Genomic DNA, 18,741 nt, shown 5'->3' with positions numbered 1-18,741 from the left:
CTCTCTGTCTGTCTGTGTCTCTCTCTCTGTCTGTCTGTGTCTCTCTTTCTCTGTCTGTCTGTGTCTCTCTCTCTCTGTCTGTCTGTGTCTCTCTCTGTCTGTGTCTATATGTGTCTCTCTCTCTCTCTCGGTCTGTGTCTCTCTCTCTCTCTCGGTCTGTCTGTGTCTCTCTGTCTGTCTGTCTGTCTGTCTGTCTGTCTGTCTGTCTGTCTGTCTGTCTGTCTGTCTGTCTGTCTGTCTGTCTGTCTGTCTGTCTGTCTGTCTGTCTGTCTGTCTGTCTGTCTGTCTGTCTGTCTGTCTGTCTGTCTGTCTGTCTGTCTGTCTGTCTGTCTGTCTGTCTGTCTGTCTCTCTCTCTGTCTCTCTCTCTCTCTCTCTCTCTCTCTCTCTCTCTCTCTCTCTCTCTCTCTCTCTCTCTCTCTCTCTCTCTCTCTCTCTCTCTCTCTCTCTCTCTCTCTCTCTCTCTCTCTCTCTCTCTCTCTCTCTCTCTCTGTTTCGCTCTCTCTCTCTCTGTCTGTTTCGCTCTCTCTCTGTCTGTGTCGCTCTCTCTCTCTCTGTCTGTGTTGCTCTCTCTCTCTCTCTGTCTGTGTCACACTCTCTCTCTCTGTGTCGCTCTCTCTCTCTGTCTGTGTGCGTCTCTGTCTGTCTGTGTGTGTCTATCTGTGTGCGTGTCTGTCTGTGTCTGTGTGTCTATCTGTGTCTGTGTCTGTGTGTCTATCTGTGTCTGTGTCTGTGTGTCTCTCTGTGTCTGTGTCTATGTGTCTCTCTGTCTGTGTCTGTGTGTCTCTCTGTGTCTGTCTGTGTGTCTCTCTCCGTCTGGGTCTGTATCCGTCTGGGTCTGTATCCGTCTGGGTCTGTATCCGTCTGGGTCTGTATCCCTCTGTATCCGTCTGGGTCCGTCTGTGTCAGTGTCCGTCTTTGTCTGTGTCCGTCTGTGTACGTCTGTCTGTGTCTCTCTATGTGTGTCTGTGTCTCTCTATGTGTGTATGTGTCTCTCTATGTGTGTCTGTGTCTCTCTATGTGTGTCTGTGTCTCTCTGTGTCTGTGTCTCTCTGTCTCTCTGTGTCTGTGTGTCTGTCTCTCTGGGTGGCTCTCTGTGTCTGGATCTGTCTCTGTCTGTCTGGGTGTCCGTCAGTCTCTCTGGGTGTCCGTCTGTGTCTGTCTTCCTGTCTGTCCGCCTGTATCTCTGTCTGTATGTGTCTCTGTCTGTCTGTGTCCGTCTGTGTGTCTGTCTGTCTGTCTGCCTGTGTCTCTGTCTGTATGTGTCTCTATCTGTCTGTGTCCGTCTGTCCGCCTGTGTCTCTGTCTGTATGTGTCTCTGTCTGTCACTATCTCACCCTCTGAGACCAGATGTGTCACAATGCTGAACTGCCTCAAAATGAGCCAGTGCAGTAATCAACAGCGTTCAGTTAACCTGTCCCTCAGTCTAAAGTTCTGAATACACAGAGTCTGATGAAGAGAAACCTAATCCTAGGCGTTCAGAGACAAAGTCTCTCGCTCTCTCCAGTCCAGCTGTCTGCTTCCTCCTGTATAACCATGGTGGTCAGAGGCAGACCCAGAGCCATCCATCATCAGCCCAGTTAGAGGCCGAGTCTGTGCCCACCACACCACCACCCTGCCAGACTAGGACTGCTGCAGTGTAATGGAGTCATCCCCCCAGGCTAAGCCATGGAGTGAGCCCAGAACTAAGTCCAAAACACTCTGGGCTGAACGTGTGCCTGACCCAGTCACAACCACTCTGGACCAGGAAGACTCGCCCTTCTCTCCTGCTCTTCTCAGTCTCTCTTTCAGTCTCTCAGCAGAAGGCCTCATCACCGGGCCGCTCCTCTCCCCAGCCTGGCCAGCCTGGGCATTCCTGCCTCCACTTTGTGGAGCTTGGCTTGGGGCGATGACATATTAGCAACATAACATAGTCCAGTGAATTGGACTTGACAGGCTACCCTTGGAGCACGCCTTTCAAGGTTTCCATATTTCCACTCTGGTCTTAATCGTAGGGGCTAGGGAACAAAGTCTAAGGAGTCTATGGACACTTATGCGATGATTTGTCTGTACCGCTTTAAATCTTTTACGTCCTCCTGTGTGTTTCTGGAGGGTGACGTCAGGTCTTGTAAAACAAAACGGACAGTTTCAACACTAATATGAGAGACGGCTCATATTAACTACAGCTGTCAATAAACTCCATCACCTCTCATTCCCTATGTTTATTGTTCTTCAGCTAACAGAACCTCCTAGACCTCCGCTCCACAGTAGATTTACACTCACTCACCCTGCACTCAGACTACTCCAGACATAGACACACTGTTTCATTTAGTTGAGCTACAATATCCAACAGCATTTTTCCAAGATTGAACTTAACTGAGAATCATTCATATCCCAACATTAATTAGCCGATAAAAGGATTCAGGATGAATAATGAAAGTGAGAATGATGTGGTAATTACAGAAGTGCAGGAGCCAAGGCCCACATACAGTCCAGGCATTTGGTACATACCTCCCCGGTCCTTCCAGTAAACGCGGACCTGCAGCTGGTCGTCCTGGTAGAAGGGTGTGCCGACCTCCAGAGGGCCTGCCAGGCGCTTGCCCAGGGTGGAGCCAACGGGCATCATCACCTCCTCCTTCTCTTTCTTGGACACTGGTTTCACTGGGTGGGACAAAGAAAATAAAGGTTACGATCTAATTTATAGTCCAGGTAATCTCATGAAAGCTCAAAATGCAGCTCTAAGCTCTTATATGGGAAGGTTACAGTATGCTTAAACATCTATGATCGTACCAATAGTTATGATAATAAATACTTCTAAATTAATTCATAAAAACTGTATCAAACAGCATCTTGATTTATCACCAAGTCAGATGAGCTCAGCCTTGTCATTCACTCAATGCCATTTTACATTTATAGTTTTGCAAACACTCTTATCCAGAGCGACTTACAGTTAGTGCATTCACCTTAAGATACTGTAGCTAGGTGGGACAACCACATATCTCAATCATAGTAAGTACATTTTTCCACAAAGTAGCTATCAGCATACTTGTCCCATCATGCCCCATGATGCCTTACCTGAGCCATTGTTCTGGGAGGCAGTGCTGAAGTGGAGTGATGCCTTGGAGCTCTTCAGACGCTTCTGACCCCAGTAGGTGACGGCCTGCAGCTCCACTGTGTAGCTACTGTTGGTCAGCAGCCCCTCCAGATCCACCCAGCTCTGGGCCTGAAAACACAGAGACACCCACACGTTGTCACCCACGGAGCCAACAGAGTAGACCATAACCATGTCCCTCAATCCAGTTGACTAGCCCAGTCCAAGCCTGGTCTGTGGGAATAAGAACCATCCTTATTGGGAACACGTGTGCTGGTTTAAATCAACATGCAGAGAGAGGAGATAGTGATAAGGGCCTGAGGCCTTACGGTCTGTGTGAGAGAGCCACATTATCCCCATCCCCTGGGGCTTCGTTATGTTGTGTTTAGGTCTCAGCATTCCTCCAGCAGCATGGGCCTGATAGGCTCCAGTTATTGACCAGCGCTTGTTTTGACATTCCACCATCAGCAGGTAGCTTTCAAAGCCCTGCGGTGCCAAAGTGGAAACCAGTAGTACATGTGTCAATAGGTATCTGGTGTCTCCCAGCTTTCTCACCTCCACACCACATCTGCAACTGGTTACCAACACTCATTCAGGATTCTAAGTCAGCGAAAGTGGCCTGACTGTCTAGACAATAGCATTATCGCTTTATTCACTATCAAAACGCTCTTCATAGCGATGCTAAGCTAAACAGACAGAGGTTATTGCACTTGTTATACCACTTAATTACACAGTTTATTAATTGTTATCCAATTACTAAGAAACCACTGGGCTAAAGGCTCAGGGCTTGTCCTTCTCCTAGTTTACTAGTACTCCAAACAATAGTAACCTTGACAAATATGCCTCAAGTTATCCAAAGAACACAATCTTGTGACACTGCATGATTTATCTAGCTGTAAATCAGGCACAAATGATATGTTGTGTTTTCTTTCAAAGCTTAACCAAGCGTTTAAGGAGAGTTTAATGTTTTTGAGAAAATAAAACAATGAGGCCAGCAGTGCGTCATGCTGTGTGAACAATAGCTTTAAGAGTTTATGTAATCGATCTGCCTCGCATTGTATCTTTTCTTCCATTGTGGGGCCTTTGGTTCTTATTTACAGTGCAGAGACTAGGGGAGTGAGGTTTAGATGGGTCTGGTCCAACCAGGCCAGCCCAGGCCGCGGTGTCTAGCCTCCCAAACCGCCGACACATCCCCCAGACAGGGGGAGAGAGGAGCCGATGCTTACCTCATTGGTGCTCTTCCTTCTCTTCTTCTTGGATGGCACCAGGGACTTGCCAGGGACGGTCCAACTCCAGAAGACTTTGTAGTGATGGACGGGGATGTCAGGCTCCTCGGGCAGGGTCCAGTTGAGACGGGCTGTCACCGTCCCCTCAGGACCCAGCGTCAGGTTGGTGACACGCAGGCTGGCTGGGCTGGGAGGGGCAGCAGGATCTGGAGAGAGACCAGGAACACAGTACCGTAATGTCATGTCATGTAATTCACAGCAGCTCTCCTCTCTCCTTCCCTCCAGCTGTCAGAGCTGTTTTTGCTTGTTCAATTTGGGAGCGACGACAATAACAGAGGCGTCAGAAAAGTGACAGCTGCAATGTCTTCCTGGTGCTAATGATTGGCTTGTGATTCACAAACCAATAAAACATTTTTAAAAGTTTGTTATTCATTAAAAGGGACGATCAATTAAACACAGAAATGTGTTTATCTTTATTAAAAGCATGTAAGACATTTGGTTTAATGTGTCTAACCAGGGTTCATTTGCACCAGTTGAGAAAGTTTAGCAGTACAGCTGAGAGGGGCCCGTATGAGAGGGGCCCAGCCAGTATGATGGTGTAAAGTAATTAGTCCACCACTGACAATCAGTCATGAAATGTTATGACAGGTGTCATGTCACGTCTATGACAGCGTTACGCAGGATGGAGAGCTCAGGTCAAGGGTCACCAAACACATGCTGCTCACTTTGGCTCTACCCTCAAATTCCATCTACTCCTCGACTCTACCTAGCTGGTGGGTGTGGGTGTGGGTGTGCATGTAAGTAAGATGGCTGGTTTTGAAGCCGGCCAGATGGGGTCTGACCCAGGATTTCTGGCGGCTGCAGTGTACGGCTGTCAGGCCAGTGGACCCAGGCAGGGCCAGGCAGTCAGAGGCAGAGCCAGAGCCAGATGCCAGACCAGAGGGAATTTGCTCTTAATAAGAAAATGATTAACAGCCCTGTTACGGTCAGCTCCTCTTCCCTTCCTCCCCTCTCCCACCTGAATGTGGGCCCAGAACTAAGTCCAAAACACTCTGGGCTGAACGTCTGCCCGACCCAGTCACAATCACAGTGATTTTCAGAGCGAACCAGCTGTTATCCATGCTATATAAATTAGGAGCGAGAGTTTTTCCAAAATGCCCAAACAAAGTATGGTGGTGCACAATTGCAATCAGATGATCAGGCTGAGCTATGTAAATAACAATGGAATGACAGAATCAAATCGCTCATCAAGTCCGTAACAGCTTTCATCAATCCATCAACGTTGTGGTTGGAAAAAGGCGGAGCAGGAAGCTGACTAGTGGTGAGTATTCAGCAGCATGATGCGCTGGGGGTAGATGCTCTTGGCCAGGCTTCCAGTTTTTGCCATGATGCTCCTGTACTGCCCATGTCTTAGTGATGGAAACAAGGAGAACAGGCCATGGCTCGGGTGGCTGCAGTCCCTGATGATCTTCTTGGCATTTCTGTGACACCTGGTGTTGTAGGTGTCCTGGAGGGCAGGCAGTGTGCACCCAATGGTGCGTTCGACTGAGCGTACCACCCTCTGTAGCGCCTTGCGGTCCACGGCAGTGGAGTTGCCGTACCAGGATGTGATGCAGCCCGACTGTATGCTCTCAATGGGGCTCCTGTAGAACACTGAGGGCCCTCGGGGACAGGACCAATTTCTCCAACATTCTGAGGTTGATGAGTCGCTGTCGTGCCTTCTTCACCACGGTGGCCGTGTGGTTTGACCATTTCAGCTGCTCGGCGATATGTACGCAGAGGAACTTGAAGTTTTTGACCGTTTCCATGGCGGCCCTGTTGATGAGGATGGGTCCACAATCATCTAATTTGTCCACAATCATCTCATTTGTTTTACTGATGTTGAGGGAGAGGTTGTTTACCTGGCACCACACCGTCAGAGTGCCTACCTCCTCCCTGTAGGCTGTCTCGTCATTATTGTTAAATCAGGCCTACTACTGTTGTGTCGTCAGCGAACTTGATGATGGAGTTGGAACTGTGTGAGGCCACACAGTTGTGGGTATACAGGGAGTACAGGAGGGGACTGAGGACGCACCCTTGTGGGGCCCCCGTGTTGAAAATCAGTGTTGAGGAGGTAAATGTTGCCAACCTTCACTACCTGGAGGCAGCCTGTCAGGAAGTCCAGGACCCAGTTGCATAGGGAGGAGTTCAGACCCAGGGCAGTGAGCTTTGTGATTAGCTTAGATGGCACTATGGTATTAAAGGCCAAGCTGTAGTCGATGAACAGCATCCACACATATGCAATCCTTTTGTCCAGATGGGTGAGGGCTCAAGGTCCTAAACAATTTATAACGATCTGTAATTCCACAACAATTGGCCGGGTGATTTAACAAATGCAATCTACGGTCACACTAAAGAGCTATTTAGTGTCATTCAACGTGGGAACATAGACAGCAGTACAGGCATCAGCATAGCCCTACAGCCAGCCATCAAACACAATGCTAATCTGTAACACAGGTCTGATGCACTGAGCAGCCTACCTTACCTCATTCTCCCTGGAAGCCAGACAACTTACATGCAGTTGAAACATGCAATATCCTGACTAATTCAGACATATTACATGTTATACGGCTGTAAAGAGGGAAAACCCCACCTTTGAAGAGTTACACGTACAACGCTATGCAGAAAATAACATGTTCTGCACTCAGGGGTTTCTGATGACTCTCTGTGCTCTGTTTGGCATCAGTGTGAATTGACAACTTTAGGATCGGAAGGGCGAGGAATGCTTAGCGAATGCTAATCCGATTTGAGGTTCAGGTTTGCTAGGTAGGGAAAATAAAAGTCAAGGCTTATGTACGTATGCTTGTGCTGGCTTTTTAGACGTGCCAAAATCATTTAGCTATTTACTTACAATAAATTAGCATTACGGGTGTGAATAATCTGTAATGTACAGGGACAATGTATGTTTCTGTAGAGTGGGTTTTCCTCAGTGCATGTTTGATTTAATTCCAGCCAAAAGGTCACAGACACACCAACGCAATTTGCAGAAAACACAATTTGTACATGCACATGTGTAACAAAATGGGTAAATCGGCCGTTACTGGGGCAAATCAGGTTGTAATGGATTGTCCCAAAGGCTCCACCTGTTCCTGTTCCTTGACTAGAGCAAATGGAGGGGATAGGGTGTCACACAGGGACACACACAGACACACAGATGTAACCTACCTCTGGAGGAGCGGAAGTGCTTGCTGGGGGCAGTAAACCCGCGGGTCCCGTGCACGTTGACGGCCGCCACTCTGAACTGGTACCATCTGCTGGCTCTGATGTCGGCCAGTTGGACGCGCTCCTCTGTAGTCTGAGGGACAGATGGGAGTGAGCAGGCACACAGGGGTCAGAGGTCACACAGGGTCGCGACATTTGTGAGTGTTGCTGCAACATCAGTCATCTGTCTGTTTCTCCTTGCCAAACTGTCAAAGACACTGACTGTAAGGAATGTGCAACAGTGTCCGACAGTCTGAATGAGTGCAGCGCTTCCACAGCTGTGGAGTAGCACCCTGACTTTTTCATCTCTTGTGGTGAAAATATTCGTTTTAAGGTTTGTTTTTCACCCAAAGAATGCATCACAGATTTTTTGTTAAATCTTCAATCAAAAGTACTGAGCATGCAACTAAATGAAATGGTTTGATCACAATGTGCTGTATGTGAATGAAAGAGCGATCCTCCACATTACATTTACATTTTAGTCATTTAGCAGATGCTCTTATCCAGAGCGACTTACAGTTAGTGAATACCTATTTTTTTATATATACTGGCCCCCCGTGGGAATCGAACCCACAACCCTGGCGTTGCAAACGCCATGCTCTATCAACTGAGCTACATCCCTGCCGGCCATTCCCTCCCCTACCCTGGACGACGCTGGGCCAATTGTGCGCCGCCCATGAGTCTCCCGGTCGCGGCCGGCTGCGACAGAGCCTGGATTCGAACCAGGATCTCTAGTGGCACAGTTAGTACTGCGATGCACACATGCAGTAAGGTATTCAGAGAAGCCTGGTTTGGTGTGTTGTGGTGTGCTGTGCTGTCCTACCTGTGCCACGGTCTCCCACTCTGTGGCGTCGTCCTCACTGGGGTGGATGCCATAGTTCCAGCAGCGCTGCACCACGTACAGGACAGGCTCCACAGAGATGTTGAACTTAGAGGACCAGCGGATCTCCAGGCATCCTGACAGCTGTTCCACAAACACTAGCTCCTTCCTGGGCTTCAGAGGAGCTCCTGACAACAAACACACACACACACACACACACACACACACGGCATCATCACTGTGAGACTGAGTTTGGGAGAGAATGGGGCATGACATCACAGTGAGACAAAATTAACGAGGGACATGACATCATCACTGGGAGACTGACGTTAGGAGAAACATGACATAACATCACCACTGTGAGATTGAGACAGACAGACAGACAGACAGCCAGACACTGTCCACTGGGTCAATAGCATGGTCATTGTGCTGTGACGGAACGTGATATACTCTTGGATAAAGAGAATGTGTTTTACCAGCTGTCTCTTTGGGGAGGAGGACACAGATAATTAGCCTCTGGGTATGTGAGGTAGAGAGGAAAGCAGAGGAGCTTAAACTCCATGTCAACACACACAAACACACACACACACTGTACATGGGTACACACATACAGAGTGCCTTCAGAAAGTATACACACCACGACTTTTTGAACATTTTGTTGTGTTACAGCCTGAATTTCAAATGGATTACATTAAGATTATTTGGTATTATGTGTAGGCCAGTGACAAACAATGTCAAAGTAGAATCCTTGAAAATCTTTACAAATTAATAAAAAATGAAAAGCTGAAATGTCTCGAGTTAATAAGTATTCAACCCCTTTGCTACGGCAAGCCTAAATACGTTCAGGAGTAAACATTTGCTTAACAAGTCACATAATAAGTTGCATGGACTCACTCTGTGTGCAATAATGGTGTTGAACATCATTTTTACCCCACACATACAATTATCTGTAAGCTCCCTCATTCAAGCAGTGAATTTCAAACACAGATTCAACCACAAAGACCTGGGAGGTTTTCCAATGCCTCGCAAAGAAGGGCACCTATTGGTAGATGGATAAAAAAATAAAACATACATTGAATATCCCTTTGAGCATGGGAAAGTTATTAATTACACTTTGGATGGTGTATCAATAAACCGAATCACTATAAAGATACAGGCTTCCTTCCTAACTCAATGGCCGGAGAGGAAGGAAACTGTTCAGGGATTTCATCATGAGGCCAATGGTGACTTTAAAACAGTTAGAGTTTAATGGCTGTAATAGGAGAAAACTGAGGATGGATCAACAACATTGTAGTTACTCCACAATACTAACCTAACTGACAGAGTGAAAAGAAGGAAGCCTGTAAATAATTAAAATATTCCAAAACATGCATCATGTTTGCAACAAGGCACTTAAGTTATACTGCAAAAGAAATTAGCAAAGCATTAACTTTTTGTCCTGAATACAAAGTGTTATGTTTGGGGCAAATCCAATACAACATATTACGGAGTACCACTCTCCATATGTTCAAGCATAGTGGTGGCTGCATCATGTTATGGGTATGCTTGTAATCATTAAGGACTGGGGAGTTTTTCAGGATAAAAAAAGAAACTGAAAGGAGCTAAGCACAGGCAAAACCTGGTTGAGTCTGCTTTCCACCAGACACTGAAATTAACTCACCTTTCAGCAGGACAATAACCTAAAACACAAGGCCAATTCTACACTGGAGTTGTTTACCAAAAAGACAGTGAATGTTCCTGAGTGCCAGAGTTACAGTTTTGACTTAAATCTACTTGAACATCTATGGCAAGACATGAAAATGGTTATCATCTAGCAATGATCAACAACCAATTTGATAGAGCATAAATATTTTTTTTAAGAATAATGGGCAAATGTTGCAAAATCCAGGTGTGGAAAGGTCTTAAGAGATTTACCCAGAAATATTCACAGCTGTAATCACTGCCAAAGGTGCTTCTACAAAGTATTGATTCAGGGGTGTGAATACTTATGTAAATGAGATATATCTGGATTTCATTTTCAATAAATAAGCAAAAATGTCTAAAAACATGTTTTCACTGTCATTATAGGGTATTGTGTATAGATGGGTGAGAGAAAAAAATGAATTGAATTCAGGCTGTAACAACTAATTACGGAATAAGTCAAGGGTTATGAATACTTTCTGAAGGCACTGTACATACATACATACATAAGGTACACACACACACGTGTACAATACATTTGCCTCATTGTTCCTCACATTCAACCCATTCAAACTCCTTCAATGTGCGATAAATTAGATGTATTAAGTGCGCAGTGCGGGGGAAAGTGAGTGGCCATGACAGATTAACTCTCTCCTGGAGGATTTATTTCATCTGAGAGGTAGTGACGTATTGACTGAGCAGTGGGCTGAGTGTTAATGAGATGGAGATTGGAAACAACGTTTAAGAGTACAGAAGATCACTGAATAAATCCCACACCTCTCGATTAAAATCACCTGGCGTTCTCACACACTTACCCAAGGACCTCTTCACTATAACTGAGGAGAGCGAGCGCCTAGAGCTGCTCTGCATTCATGAAATGCATACAGTATAAAACACACACACAAGGCAGTAAAGTAACTGCAAACAAGGTGCTCAAAATAGTGTTGAATTGCCTGTGCTGCATAAGCAGGCTGCGTGAACTTCTTACATCTCTATTGAGTCTTTTTAACGAGATTGATTGATGCTCTTAAAATTCCAGGTGGGAGATGGAGGTGGGCCCATTTGCCAGACACATATGGAGTCAGTCTTGTGTCTATTGTTTCACAGCTCCAGCGTGTGTCAATGACGAACGCACTAACAATACCACAGCATTCCTCCTCCCAGTCGCATTTTCCCTCAGCCATAGACACTCCTCATCCAACAGCCATCCACATGCAGCAAAGCGACCAATCCTAAACCCTCGCTCAGCTCTCCCCCCTACAAAGATTACCACTATGGGGCCTGGTCCCATCCAATAATCATCCTCACAGGATTAATCCTTGAAATGGCCACATGCTTGCTCTGCCCCATCCAAAAAACACAACTATGACGTTAGCCCTGTTGAACAGTGATCAAGAGCTGAGCGTCCATTCATGTCTCATGCATTCCAACAATAACTCTCCTGGATTATAATTCTGGGTGCTCACGCACACACTGTCATAATGACCTGGCTAATTACAGGGGCCGAGGCAAAAGAGCACCAATCAATGTGGGAGGAACACAACACATCCAACAATACATTCTTCAAAAGGTTCATGTAGTACAATGGCCTCCCATAATGTTTAAATACAGATGAGTGCTCAGTGTTATGCCACGGTTACCAGAACCATTAATATACATAGTTATATACAGCTCTGGTGGTTAACAATGAAGATATGTTTCACATACGTACATTAAATGACTTTCTTTGTTTTGGAAAACTGAGCAGCCACACCCCATGGTGGTCAAGCACTGTTCACGCTCTTGTCTCGAAGTCCATTAGTGGTGTGGAGCTGTGAACAGCTGGGGAGGGAGACGGCTAGCTGGTGAGTGTGAAGATGAAGCATCACCAGCTTCTCCAGAGGGAGTTAGACCATAAGTAAAGACTGACAGATGTACATGGGTTGAGAACAAGACAGGCTTTTCGACACTGGTCTCTCAGTGGTCTCCATGTGATAGTATATCCCATCCATTACTACCAGGCCATCATGATTGTGAGTGAGAGACTGCTGAATACTTGAACTGGACTGACCACCTACTCTGATTCTCCGCACCTTAGCACACATCACAACTGCTGCTACCAGACTCTTATTATACACTGCCCCCATCCCACCCTTCTCCCCCCATCCCAAATACACATGTAAATATTGAACTATAAATTGTGCCTTCCTGTATCATACTGATGCTAAAATGTTTATTCTATTCTACTGAGACATTTACTTTATGTTCGTATTATTATCTTTCATTATTTCTTAAGGAACCTGGAAGTAAGAATTTCCTTGGACAAAGTATATAATGCATATCCCGTACATACGACTAATAAAACCTGAGAGAGAGCGCATGAGAGAGAGAGAGAGCGAAAGAGAGAAAGAGAGAGGGAAAGAGAGAGCGAGGAGAAGAGAAGTGACTAAAGAGAGCTAAGAAAATCTGCCTCTGTGCGCTATATAGGAGGTTCTCACTGGCCTCCCACTAAATAAGAGTCTCTTAGATGAGAACATAAGAATCAGCAGGATAGTCATATATACTGTACATTAATTAAGAAATAATGAGGCACTCAAGAGTTTTCTATAAAATCTCAAACCATGAAAAGGTGAAATAGCAATGTTCCATATGCTCACAACATATCTTATTCAGAACTCCACTTCGCCAGTACAGCTTTGAAAACAGGAGGAGTTTAAGACTAGTGAATAGTAGGTAATATCCCTGAGTGTTGATGTAAAGACAAACGCTCTATACGGTAGATATGGGATGGGGCCCAGTAGGGGCTGTGCTCAAAAGACATAGCACTTTGAAAAAGATCTGCTTACTACAGCGCACTCTTCTTCAGTCAGGGACACACACACACTCCCTGTTGACCTTCACCGGAGCGTGCATACACACACACATACATCACACACATCTGTGAGCGATCTCCATGGGGGAAACGCTCCATTTGCGCACACACAGAAACAATTACTCTCTCCACACCGTGAGCACATAATTACAGTGGCTTGCGAAAGTATTCACCCCCCTTGGCATTTTTCCTATTTTGTTGCCTTACAACCTGGAATTAAAATGGATTTTTGGGGGGTTTGTATCATTTGATTTACACAACATGTCTACCACTTTGAAGATGCAAAATATTTTTTATTGTGAAACAAACAAGAAATGACAAAAAAATAAGAAAACTTGAGCGTGCATACCTATTCACCCCCCCAAAGTCAATAATCTGTAGAGCCACCTTTTGCAGCAATTACAGCTGCAAGTCTCTTGGGGTATGTCTCTATAAGCTTGGCACATCTAGCCACTGGGATTTTTTCCCATTCTTCAAGGCAAAACTGCTACAGCTCTTTCAAGTTGGATGGGTTCCGCTGGTATACATTCATCTTTAAGTCATACCACAGATTCTCAATTGGATTGAGGTCTGGGCTTTGACTAGGCCATTCCAAGACATTTGTTTCCCCTTAAACCACTCGAGTGTTGCTTTAGCAGTATGCTTAGGGTCATTGTCCTGCTGGAAAGTAAACCTCTGTCCCAGTCTCAAATCTCTGGAAGACTGAAACAGGTTTCCCTCAAGAATTTCCCTGTATTTAGCGCCATCCATCATTCCTTCAATTCTGACCAGTTTCCCAGTCCCTGCCGATGAAAAACATCCCCACAGAATGATGCTGCCACCACAATGCTTCACTGTGGATGGTGTTCTCGGGGTGATGAGAGGTGTTGGGTTTGCGCCAGACATAGCGTTTTCCTTGATGGCCAAAAAGCTCAATTTTAGTCTCATCTGACCAGAGTACTTTTTTCCCCAATGTTTGGAGAGTCTCCCACATGCCTTTTGGCGAACACCAAATGTGTTTGCTTATTTTTCTCTTTAAGCAATGGCTTTTTTTCTGGCCACTCTTCCGTAAAGCCCAGCTCTGTGGAGTGTACGGCTTAAAGTGGTCCTATGGACAGATACTCCAATCTCCGCTGTGGAGCTTTGCAGCTCCTTCAGGGTTATCTTTGGTCTCTTTGTTGCCTCTCTGATCAATGCCCTCCTTGCCTGGTCCGTGAATTTTGGTGGTTTTTTTATAACCCAACCCTGATCTGTACTTCTCCACAACTTTGTCCCTGACCTGTTTGGAGAGCTCCTTGGTCTTCATGGTGCCGCTTGCTTGGTGGTGCCCCTTGCTTAGTGGTGTTGCAGACTCTGGGGCCTTTCAGAACCGGTGTATATATACATTGAGATCATGTGACAGATCATGTGACACTTAGATTGCACACAGTTGGACTTTATTTAACTAATTCCGTGACTTCTGAAGGTAATTGGTTGCATCAGATCTTATTTAGGGGCTTCATAGCAAAGGGTGTGAATACATATGCACGCACCACTTTTCCATTATTTATTTTTTAGAATTCTTTTAAACAAGTTATTTTTTTCATTTCACTTCACCAATTTGGACTATTTTGTGTATGTCCATTACATGAAATCCAAATAAAAATCCATTTAAATTACAGGTTGTAATGCAACAAAATAGGAAAAACACCAAGGGGGATGACTACTTTTGTAAGGCACTGTACACCTTCAACACTGGAGATCAGGATTGGAATTCAATCCAGACTTAAACCAGACTGCTAATTAAAAAGTGCAAATCTTATCCCAATACAGATCAACCATAGGCTACAGTAAGTGTTTTGGATTAGCAGGACAGTCAACTGTTTGGTTCTATACGTTTGTCTGTGCTGTATGGTGAATATTTCTAATTGAGTACAGTATATTTCTGTATTAACCAATTTTTTTTCCATTTTTGCCTAAAATGACATACCCAAATCTAACTGCCTGTAGCTCAGGACCTGAAGCAAGGATATGCATATTCTTGATACCATTTGAAAGGAAACACTTTGAAGTGTGTGGAAATGTGAAATTAATATAGGAGAATATAACACATTAGATCTGGTAAAAGATAATACAAACAAAAAAACATCTGTTTTCTATTAAAAAAAAATGGATCCATCATCTTTGAAACGCAAGAGAAAGGCCACAATATAATATTGAAGATTAGGCGCAATTTAGATTTTGGCTACTAGATGGCAGCAGTGTTTGTGCAAAGTTTCAGATTGATCCAGTGAAGCATTGTAATACTGGACTATTTTGTATAAAGTCTGCCCAAATGTGCCAAATTGGTCAATTGATACATTTTCAAGTACATAACTATAGAGAACATACAAAAATGATATTGTTATATAAAATGTAAGTTTACACACTCCCAGGAATGTCATACATGATGGATCATTAGCTTACACACTAACTTTCACACATCTAGATGGCCGGGTGGGGTGGGTGTGGAGCCAGAGACAGCAGGGGTTCAAACTGTAGAACCCAGTTCCTACATTTGAATATAAAAATGGATTTTATCAAACAAAACTATGCTACATTTTATCTCTGGGATCCTTAGGATGACAAATCAGAGCAAGATTACTGAATGTAAGTACATTATTTACCTTCAGAGGTGAATGTATCAAACCAGTTGCTGTGATAATTTTGTTGTGCACTCTCCTCAAACAATAGCATGGTATTTTTTCACTGTAATAACCACTGTAAATTGGACAGTGCAGTTAGATTAACAAGAATTTAAGCTTCTGCCCATATAAGACATGTCTATGTCCTGGAAAGTTTGCTGTTACTTACAACAGTCATGCTAATCACAATAGCTCAACCGTCCGTATACGGAACACCGATCCCGTAAAGGTTAAACTCAAGGATATACAGTGGGGAAAAAAAGTATTTAGTCAGCCACCAATTGTGCAAGTTCTCCCACTTAAAAAGATGAGAGAGGCCTGTAATTCTCATCATAGGTACACATCAACTATGACAGACAAAATGAGAAAAATAAATCCAGAAAATCACATTGTAGGATTTTTTATGAATTTATTTGCAAATTATGGTGGAAAATAAGTATTTGGTCAATAACAAAAGTTTCTCAATACTTTGTTATATACCCTTTGTTGGCAATGACACAGGTCAAACATTCATTTTCTGTAAGTCTTCACAAGGTTTTCACACACTGTTGCTGGTATTTTGGCCCATTCCTCCATGCAGATCTCCTCTAGAGCAGTGATGTTTTGGGGCTGTCGCTGGGCAACACAGACTTTCAACTCCCTTCAAAGATTTTCTATGGGGTTGAGATCTGGAGACTGGCTAGGCCACTCCAGGACCTTGAAATGCTTCTTACGAAGCCACTCCTTCGTTGCCCGGGCGGTGTTTTTGGGATCATTGTCATGCTGAAAGACCCAGCCACGTTTCATCTTCAATGCCCTTGCTGATGGAAGGAGGTTTTCACTCAAAATCTCATGATACATGGCCCCATTCATTCTTTCCTTTACACGGATCAGTCGTCCTGGTCCCTTTGCAGAAAAACAGCCCCAAAGCATGATGTTTCCACCCCCATGCTTCACAGTAGGTATGGTGTTCTTTGGATGCAACTCAGCATTCTTTGTCCTCCAAACACGACGAGTTGAGTTTTTACCAAAAAGTTCTGTTTTGGTTTCATCTGACCATATGACATTCTCCCAATCCTCTTCTGGATCATCCAAATGCACTCTAGCAAACTTCAGATGGGCCTGGACATGTACTGGCTTAAGCAGGAGGACACGTCTGGCACTGCAGGATTTGAGTCTCTGGCGGCATAGTGTGTTACTGATGGTAGGCTTTGTTACTTTGGTCCCAGCTCTCTGCAGGTCATTCACTAGGTCCCCCCGTGTGGTTCTGGGATTTTTGCTCACCGTTCTTGTGATCATTTTGACCCCACGGGGTGAGATCTTACATGGAGCCCCAGATCAAGGGAGATTATCAGTGGTCTTGTATGTCTTCCATTTCCTAATAATTGCTCCCACAGTTGATTTCTTCAAACCAAGCTGCTTACCTATTGCAGATTCAATCTTCCCAGCCTGGTGCAGGTCTACAATTGTGTTTCTGGTGTCCTTTGACAGCTCTTTGGTCTTGGCCATAGTGGAGTTTGGAGTGTGACTGTTTGAGGTTGTGGACAGGTGTCTTTTATACTGATAACAAGTTCAAACAGGTGCCATTAATACAGGTAACGGGTGGAGGACAGAGGAGCCTCTTAAAGAAGAAGTTACAGGTCTGTGAGAGCCAGAAATCTTGCTTGTTTGTAGGTGACCAAATACTTATTTTCCACCATAATTTGCTAATAAATTCATTAAAAATCCTACAATGTGATTTTCTGGATTCTCTTTTCTCAATTTGTCTGTCATAGTTGACGTGTACCTATGATGAAAATTACAGGCCTCTCTCATCTTTTTAAGTGGGAGAACTTGCACAATTGGTGGCTGACTAAATACTTTTTTCCCCCACTGTATCTCCTTTCATCTTTCTCCATCTAGACAGGCTGTGAAACAACTGGCCATGACACTGACACTGCCTTTAATGTACATTGATTCTCTTAGAATATAGGAATATTATTAATGCACGCTTCAACACACACACACACACACACACACACACACACACACACACACACACACACACACACACACCCACCCCCAACACACACATCTGTGTGTGCACTTCAAAGTAATCACAACTTCCACTGAGCCCAGTTCCATTTCTCCTGCCTTATTATTGCCCAAAGCTGTCAGAAGCCAGAGAGTCGGTGGGCTGCTGATATAATATACACAACTGAAGAAGACGCAGCTTCCATCTCCCGTCACAGAGGCACTGACAGAGTCTCGCTCTTACACAATGGGCTAAGAGCTCTCCTCTCCTCTCAACATCCAGACACCTCAGGCTGTGCCATTAAACAGTTTTACTGGAGTGGAGTGCTCTCTCTCTCTCTCTCTCTCTCTCTCTCTCTCTCTCTCTCTCTCTCTCTCTCTCTCTCTCGCTGTGTGCATCTGTGAGCCTGAAGCTGATTTGGAACAATTTCACACACTGGATGTATCATAAAATATGTACAGAATGTGGGGATTGCGTTGAGAAAGAGAAACTCACAGGAAATATTTGAAATGACTCAAAATTAAAATGTATGGTTCACTGCATAGCTAAATGGAGTTCGCAGCACTACTCGTGAAACAAGTAATGTATACATAAACTGTTAGCTCAAGTTTCAAGTTTTATAAGTCGTATGTACAGGATACGCATGGTATACACCGTTCAACGAAATGCTTACCTACAGGTTCCTTCTCGACAATAAGAAATAATGAAAGATAAGAATAGGAACATAAAGTAAATGGCTCAGTAGAATAGAATCAACATGTTAGCATCAGTATAATACATGAAGGCACAATTTATAGTCCAATATTTACACGTGTTTTGGGGAAGGGGGATTGGGGGGCAAGTGTTTAAATTGTGCAGTATTTAGCCATTATAATTAGAGTCTGGTAGCAGAAGTTGTGATGTGTGTGTAGCATGAATGTATGTATGTTTATAGCATGAATGAATGAGTGAGTGAGTGAGTGTGTGCGCGCACATGTGAAAGAGTGCATGTGTGCTAAGGCGCGGACAATCAGAGCAGGTAGTCAGTCTAGTTAAAGGTTTTCAGCAGTCTGCCTCTGAGCCTGTTGGTATCAGACCTCATGCTCCGATATCGTTAGCCCGACCGTAAGGGAGAGAACAGCTCGTGGCTGGGGTGTGTGGGGACCTTGATGATGCTGCAGGCCTTCCTCAGGCACTGTTTCGAGTAGATGTCCTGGATGGGTGGCAGCACAGTCCAAGTGA

At 44.6% G+C, this 18,741-nt stretch overlaps 1 protein-coding gene across 1 annotated transcript in view; it reads right to left on the bottom strand.

Annotated features, from left to right (window-relative positions):
* Positions 1 to 18,741, bottom strand: part of LOC121536861 (anosmin-1-like) — a 76,384-nt gene that overhangs the window by 21,042 nt on the left and 36,601 nt on the right. Inside the window, exons 5-9 of the mRNA XM_041844466.2 lie at positions 8,358 to 8,542; positions 7,499 to 7,628; positions 4,295 to 4,500; positions 3,053 to 3,200; positions 2,489 to 2,638 (exon numbers count right to left, since the gene is read on the bottom strand). Coding sequence (XP_041700400.1) covers positions 2,489 to 2,638; positions 3,053 to 3,200; positions 4,295 to 4,500; positions 7,499 to 7,628; positions 8,358 to 8,542 — 819 coding nt within the window. The remainder of the gene's footprint in view (positions 1 to 2,488; positions 2,639 to 3,052; positions 3,201 to 4,294; positions 4,501 to 7,498; positions 7,629 to 8,357; positions 8,543 to 18,741) is intronic.

The sequence above is a fragment of the Coregonus clupeaformis genome, chromosome 23 (assembly GCF_020615455.1).
Source record: "Coregonus clupeaformis isolate EN_2021a chromosome 23, ASM2061545v1, whole genome shotgun sequence".
NCBI lineage: Eukaryota > Metazoa > Chordata > Actinopteri > Salmoniformes > Salmonidae > Coregonus > Coregonus clupeaformis.
Note: the sequence above shows the minus strand (reverse complement) of the source record. Positions and strands in the feature narration are given on the sequence as shown.